General features: G+C 49.9%; 1 protein-coding gene across 2 annotated transcripts in view; it reads right to left on the minus strand.

Moving 5' to 3' along the window:
- Window positions 1-3,265: 3,265 nt before the first annotated feature.
- The window catches only part of Sparc (secreted protein acidic and cysteine rich), a 13,690-nt gene continuing 9,784 nt past the window's right edge, over window positions 3,266-7,171 (minus strand). For both annotated transcript variants that reach the window (XM_042688969.1, XM_042688968.1), the window contains exons 6-9: window positions 6,793-6,926; window positions 6,097-6,245; window positions 5,146-5,294; window positions 3,266-4,454 (exon numbers count right to left, since the gene is read on the minus strand). In XM_042688969.1, coding sequence (XP_042544903.1) covers window positions 4,426-4,454; window positions 5,146-5,294; window positions 6,097-6,245; window positions 6,793-6,926 — 461 coding nt within the window. In that variant the 3' untranslated portion in view covers window positions 3,266-4,425. The remainder of the gene's footprint in view (window positions 4,455-5,145; window positions 5,295-6,096; window positions 6,246-6,792; window positions 6,927-7,171) is intronic.

Raw genomic sequence — 7,171 nt, forward strand, 5'->3', positions numbered from 1 at the left:
ATCTGTCCTGTGTAAACCGCCTGTTCTTTCTCCTGTGTCTGGACTGGAAGGTAGTGTTGCCAATCAAGCAAAGAAAAAAGTATAAACATTTGAATTTCAGATATTCCATGAATCACATTGTACAAGAAGTATCCCCTGAAACTTTGCATGAGATATATTTACATTTAAGTATCCAATTTATATGTTTGAATAATATGTTTTCTATAATGTTTATGTATACATTTAATTATCCAGGGGCTGGGAAGGTGGCTCAGTGGTAGAGTGCTTGTCTTGCATGCATGAGGCCCTGGGTTCGATTCCTCAGCACCACATAAGCAAAAAGAAAAAAGCCGGAAGTGGCGCTGTGGCTCAAGTGGTAGAGTGCTAGCCTTGAGCTGAAGAGTGCAGGGACAGCGCCTAGGCCCAGAGTTCAGGCCCCATGACCGGACCCAAAAACAAAACAAAACAAAATTTAATTATCCAATGCATATATTCTTTGTTTGAAATCCCAATTAATTGGGCGTCATCTTCCACTCCTCTGAGCCTCAGTTTACCCTCTGATGAATGATGGAGCTGAACTACAACTGTCTCTGGCTCCCATATTTCCCCCATAGTCTTTCTCCCTGGTTCCACCAGGGGGCGCTCTGACTCCTCTCATTGCCTTCCATGACCGGGGAAGATAATTTGGTCCTGCTGGCTCTGGGGAGTCATCTGGAGATCAGGTTGTAGATGTGGAAAGGTCCAGAAGCTCCCATCCTTAGACAGTCTACCTAACAGGACAGATTTCGGGGTCTGTGAAGACAGGATTATCTCATCTGGGAATAATCTCCACAGTTAGTCTATGGAATCGCAGAAGGAGAGAATGAATGAATTTGTGAATGAATGAATGGATCCTTCAAGGGGAAGGAGCTTGTCAAGGTTCACCAAACAGCCCTAAACATAAAAGTACAATCCATTAATCCCTAGAAAATGGCCCAGGCTTATCATCTTAGCTACTTCGGACGCTAAGATCAGAGGATCACAGTTCAAAGCCAGCCTGGGCCAGAAAATCCGTGAGCCTCTTATCGCCAATGAATGAGCAAAAGAGCCACCCCTACCCCTCACCCCAACCCTATAAATAAAGCTGGGGTCCAGAGGGTGCCCAGAAGGACAAAGGAAGAGAAAGTTCTGGAGAGACAGCCACACCTTTCGCCTCGGAAATGATTTGGGGAAAGAGTTATGAATCTGGTGTTCTGAATGTCTCCTTAGATTCGGTCTGCTAATCCCAGAGAAAGACAGTAAGATTTCTTCCCATCCAGTCTATGGAATTACCTTAGAGATATGCCTTGTAATCTCCTAGGCCTCTGTTTCCTTCTATTGTGCCAGTCCTGAGGCTTGAACTCAGGGCCTGGGTTAGTGCTTTTCCCCTACAGCTCCACTTCTGGCTTTTTTGGGGGGTGGGGGGGTTATAGGGGATGGTTTATGGAGTTAAGAGTCTCACTGACTTGAGTCACAGCGCCACTTCCGGTTTTCTGGTGGTTTATTGGAGATGAGAGTCTCATAGACTTTCCTGCCTGAGCTGGCTTTGAACCATGATCCTCAGATCTCAGCCTCCTGAGTAGCTAGGGTTACAGGCGTGAGTCACCAGTACCTGGCTTTAGGCCTTTGTTTTTGTTGTTGTTGTTGTTTTTGGTTGGTCATGGGGCTTGAACTCTGGGCCTGGGCGCTCTCCCTCACTCTTCAGCTCAAGGCGAGCGCTCTACCACTTGAGCACAGAGCCACTTCCGGTTTTCTGGTAGTTTATTGGAGATAAGAGTTTCCTGGACTTTCCTGCCTGGGCTGTCTTTGAACCATGATCCTCAGATCTCAGCCTCCTGAGTAGCTAGGATGACAGGCATGAGCCACCAGTGCCTGGCTTTAGGCCTATGCTTTTTAATCCAGTCGAGTTAATAATGAAAACTGACCACCAACTGCAGAACAAGACTCGCATTGTTTTTTGCTTTGTTTTGCTGGTGCTGGGGCTTGAACTCAGGGCCTGGACACTCTCTGAGCAATTTTTGTTCAAGGCTAGTGCTCTACCACTTTGAATCAAAGCTCCACTTCAGGTTTTTGAGTGGTTCATGGTAAATAAGAGTCCCACAGACTTTTCCGCCTGGGCTAGCTTTGAACTGCAATCCTTAGATCTCAGCCTCCTGAATAGTTAAGGTAACTAGTTGTACAAAGAAGTTCCCATTCTACAGAACAGTATATGAATACAAGGTGTCTGGTACCATTGTCTCCCATCGCTCCTAATCCATCCTTTCTCTCATTTTTCTTCTTCTTTTTGTTAATTCAGATTAGGTGATCACATAAATTTCGCATATTTCACAGTATTGTGGGATAGTGATACTTAGTTCAAGTCACAAACACATTTTAACCTTCACAAGGCAAATTGTCATTATCATGGTCTGTAAAGTTTGTGAACTCCATGAGCTTTGACAATACAATGCCCTCTTCCACACCAGGTGATACATTTCTTTCCTTTTGCTTATGTAAGCTGCTCCCTCTTTCCCTCCTATTCCTCCCTTCCCCTCTGAGTTGCTTAGTTCATTTTCATCAATGTCCAGTGCAGCTGATCGACCCTCTGCTGTATGTTTTCCCATTTCCCTCTCTGATTCTGTGTCTTCCTCTTAGCTTTCTTTTTAAAAAGCATTTATCCTTAAGGCTTCTTGTTTATGATAAGTGATACTATCTTTCATCTAAGGGAATGATATGGTTTCCTTTGAATGTTAAGGGGTCTGTATGTTTGTTTTGTGGGGTTTTTGTTTGTTTGTTGTTTGCTAGTCCTGGGACTTGAACTCAGGGCCTGAGCACTGTCTCTGAGCTTCTTTTTGCTCAAGGCTAGCGCTCTACCACTTGAGCCACAGCACCACTTCCCGCTTTGCCTGTTTATGTGGTACTGAAGAATCAAACCCAGGGCTTCATGCATGCTAGGCAAGCACTCTACCACTGAGCCACCTTCCCAGCCCATTGTTTTGTGTTTTTAAGGCATTTATCTACAGGGAGGGAAGGATGGGGAAAAAATGGCCGAAGCTTTGCCGTCAAAGATTTTGGATTGGAGCTGGCACCGGTGGCTCACACCTGTCACCCCAGCTACGCAGGAAGCTGAGATCTGAGGATCATGGTTCAAAACCAGCCCAGGCAAAAGCACAGGATCCTAAATTCGAACCCCAGTACTAGCACGCATGCGCAAATACACACACACACACACACACACACACACACACACACACACACACACAGACACATGCAAAACCGCCCAGGGAAGGCAGTTTCTAAGTCGTTACTTTTTATTTAGAAAGATTTGGTCAAACCCTGCACACACCAGGGCGTGAGTTTGCGTGATTAATGAAAAGCAGCTTCTTCATGAAATGCTTGGAGGGGAATTTCGTTCTCAGCCTGTGAGATCCGACCATTGCGTCGCCTTTGAGATGTCTCCGGATGAATAGAAGATGGGCAAAGAGACAGAACATGCTAGAAACCTGACCGATAGAGGTGGAAAGACAAAGAAAAACACCACCCGCAGCTCACCAGGCCCAACTTTCCTGCTTTACGACATGCTGACAATGTCTTTCTCATGCTTCTGGCTTTCCTGCCTAAAATAATCTGAGACTCCCTCCCCTACCCCCCAAAAAATAAAAGGGGAGAAGCCCCACCCCCAGAGGGGGGGGTGGGGATGTGTGGATCTAGTCTCCTGAGCCATCATCATCCCCATGGCTGCTGGGAAGTTTTGACTACAGTCAAGATGGTGACATCCCAGCTTCTAGAAGGGCTCAACTTTCAAAGCAGCTCCAAGGGAATCAAGACTTGCTTGTCTGCCATTTGGAGTCCCCCTTGTAGGGATCTCTCTCACCACTGTTTCTCTAGTTCCAGAACCTTCTTAGATCATGTGTTCATGTCTGTTACTTCCTTTTACCCAATTCCCAGGCTACCTAGACATTGTGCCTAGCAACCAAGTCCCTGAAATGAAATGAACCCAGAGTGGGTGAGGAATAGATTTAAGGAGAGAGAGAGAGAGAGAGAGAGAGAGAGAGAGAGGATGATGCGTAGGTTTCAGGCAGGGCGTAGGTTTCAGGCAGGCTTGGGCACGGCGGTCTCCACCAAAGCCGGTCAGCTGATGTGTAGTAGTGTGTTGTCATGGAGAAGCAAGGCGGGGCCTAGGTAGGCCTCAACCAAAGCCTACAACTCAGAAGGTCGGGATTTGGGTTACAATTTCCGTGTTTCTTTTGTTTTTAGCACCGTTAATGTGTTCGTTGACATCTATGTTAGCACCTTGTCTCCAGGCAGAACCCCAAACCATCCAAACATTTAAAACTTAGAGGGGAGGAGGGGAGGGGAGGAGGGGGAATGGGGGAGAGGGGAGACCATCAGAGAGAGAGAGAGAGAGAGAGAGAGAGAATCCCGGAGTGCTTTAAAGAGGGAGCCGGCTCAGATGACAAGGTCTTTGTTGATATCCTCTGGAAAGTGAAAAGAGAAGATACAGTTAAAAAGGAGGCTCAAGCCAGGCGCCCGGGGCTCACGCCTGTCATCCTAGCTCCTCAGGAGGCTGAGATCTGAGTATCCAGGTTCAAAGCCAGCCAGGGCAAGAAAGTTCCTGAGACTCTTATCTCCAATAAACCAACGGAAAACCAGAAGTGGGGTTGTGGCTCAAGTGGCAGAGCGCTTGCCTTGAGCTGAAGAGCTCAGGGGCAACACGCAGGCCCAGAGTTCAAACCCCATGACCAACAACAACAACAACAATAATAATAATGATGATGATCATGATCAATAAAATGAGGCTCTGTGTCCACAAAGACATGGCTCCCAGGAACTGTTAGATGTCCCTCCATCTCAGGAACAGGTGGACGTGACCCAAGTCCCCAAGGTGTTGGTGCCTACAAACTGCAGCCTCCCTATTTCCGGGAAGTCCTGGTCTCTTAGCCACACTGCCCAGTTCGTCTCCTCTTTCCTCCCACCGTGGGCCTCCGCATTCCCCCAGGTAGAAACGGGATGGAACCAAAGCTTAATGCTCAAGTTGAGGGAAAAGGGACCGAGGCCTTCTCGTGACCCGAGAAGGATCTAGAAGGATCTAGAAGACACCCGAGAGAGCAGACCTTCGGGGTTTGACCTCGAACCTCCCACCCCACGACCCCCACGGGAGACACTCACGCTCCTTGATGCCGAAGCAGCCGGCCCACTCGTCCAGAGCAATGTACTTGTCGTTGTCCAGGTCACAAGCCTCGAAGAAGCGGGTGGTGCAGTGCTCCATGGGAATGAGGGGAGCGCGCAGCGGGGCCAGCTCGGTGTGCGACAGGTACCTGCAAGACAGCACGGGCGGGCGGTGAGCCTGCGCTACAGCACTCGGAAGGACGCGAGAGGGGGTCACTGCACAGCCCCTGTGAACACTGCAGGCCGGGAGGGAGAGAGATAACTGCTGACCCACCGGGTGAAGGTGACACCCCTCTTTTCCCCCTGGGTGTCCTGGGGAAAGTGGTTCAGTGGTAGAGGGCTCGCCTAGCATGCATGAAGCCCTGGGTTCGATTCCTCAGTACCACAGACAGGGATAAAGCTGGAAGTGGCGCTGTGGCTCCAGTGGTAGAGGGCTAGCCTTGGGCAAAAGAAGCTCAGGGACAGGGCCCAGGCCCTGAGTTCAAGCCCTAAGACACTGGCAACATTAAAGAAAAAAAAAAATCCCACAGACTTTCCCTTGCTGGGGCTGGCTTCGATTCACGATCCTCCGATCTCAGCCTCCTGAGGAGCTAGAATGGACAAACGTGAGCCACCGGTGCCGACTTGATTTGAAAGTCTGACCCTCTTTCCCTAGGGCTCCCTGTCTTTCTATTCATGGCTTCCTAGCTGGAGCATTCACAGACCCAGGTGTTTTCCATCTCCACTGGCTTCGGCCTCCATTGTGAGGGAACCTTCCCAGATCTTTTCTCCCAACTAGACAGTCTCCCTCTGGATGTTTCCTGGGCCCCAGGAAGACCATGAGGCCCAGGGCTGGGGTAGCTGACCTCACCAAGAGGTTTTCTAGCTGTGTCTTGGCCCTGGCTCATGACTGTCTGCTTAGGACCGGGACTAAGGCAACCCCCTGTGGTACTCAGGGGTTATAGGTCTTACCCATCATTGGGGTGCTGGTCCAGCTGGCCGAATTGCCAGTGCACGGGGAAGATGTACATGTTGTAGTTCTTCTCGAAGTCTCGGGCCAGCAGCTCCACTGGGTGATCCCCGGCCTCCAGGCGTTTCTCATTCTCGTGAATCTTCTTCACCTGGAGGAGCAGAGATTTGGGGGGTGACTGAGGTTTGGGGGGAGGCGGGGAGACCATGCAGGCCACTGGAGCCTCTTCCATCTGTGCCAAGAGGCAGCCGAACCGAGGCAGGAAGGAACTGGCAGGGCCCTAAGAGCTAGCACCTCATCTACAGACTTGAGAGAGCCCGGAGATGGCGACTCACGCCTGTAATCCCAGCTCCTCGGGAGGCTGAGATCCCAGGATCATGGTTCAAACCCAGCCCGGGCAGGAAAGCCCGTGAGACTCTGATCTCCAAAAACCCAGAAGTGGCGCTGTGGCTCAAGCGGTAGAGCGCTCGCCTTGAGGAAATAGCTCAGGGACAGCGCCCAAGCCCTGAGTTCAAGCCCCCCCCCCCATTGACAAAAAGAAAAACCCACCATCAACAACCACCCAAAACACAGAAGTGATGCCTTGGCTCAAATGGTAAAGCACCAGCTCTGAGCAAAAAGGACAGTGCCTAGGCCCTGAGTTCAAGCCCCAGGACTGGCACCAAAAAAAAGAATAAAGAAAAAAACCATCCACTTACTCGCAGCTTCTGCTTCTCGGTCAGAAGGTTATTGTCCTCATCTCTCTCGTACAAAGTGACCAGAACATTCTTGAGCCAATCCCGCATGCGCAGAGGGAATTCGGTCAGCTCGGTGTCCAGGCAGGGAGCAATGTCTAGGGCCAGGGACACAAAAAGTGGTCAACTCAGATCTGCTTTCTCCTTTCCCTCAGGCCGCCAGGTTGCTCAAGCTACTCTGCCCACGCCACACCCAACTCCCCAGCCTGAGCATCCATCTGTGACCTTGTCATGGTGTCAAGGTCACCTCTCTGAGCTTAAAAGGCCAATGAGCTAGGAGAGTGTAGGAAAGGGCAAAGAGTTGTCTACTGCTTGCTCAGATTTGGTCTGGGCAGAGCTCACC

The sequence above is a fragment of the Dipodomys spectabilis genome, unplaced genomic scaffold (genome assembly GCF_019054845.1).
Source record: "Dipodomys spectabilis isolate Male_0828 unplaced genomic scaffold, ASM1905484v1 ptg000119l, whole genome shotgun sequence".
NCBI lineage: Eukaryota > Metazoa > Chordata > Mammalia > Rodentia > Heteromyidae > Dipodomys > Dipodomys spectabilis.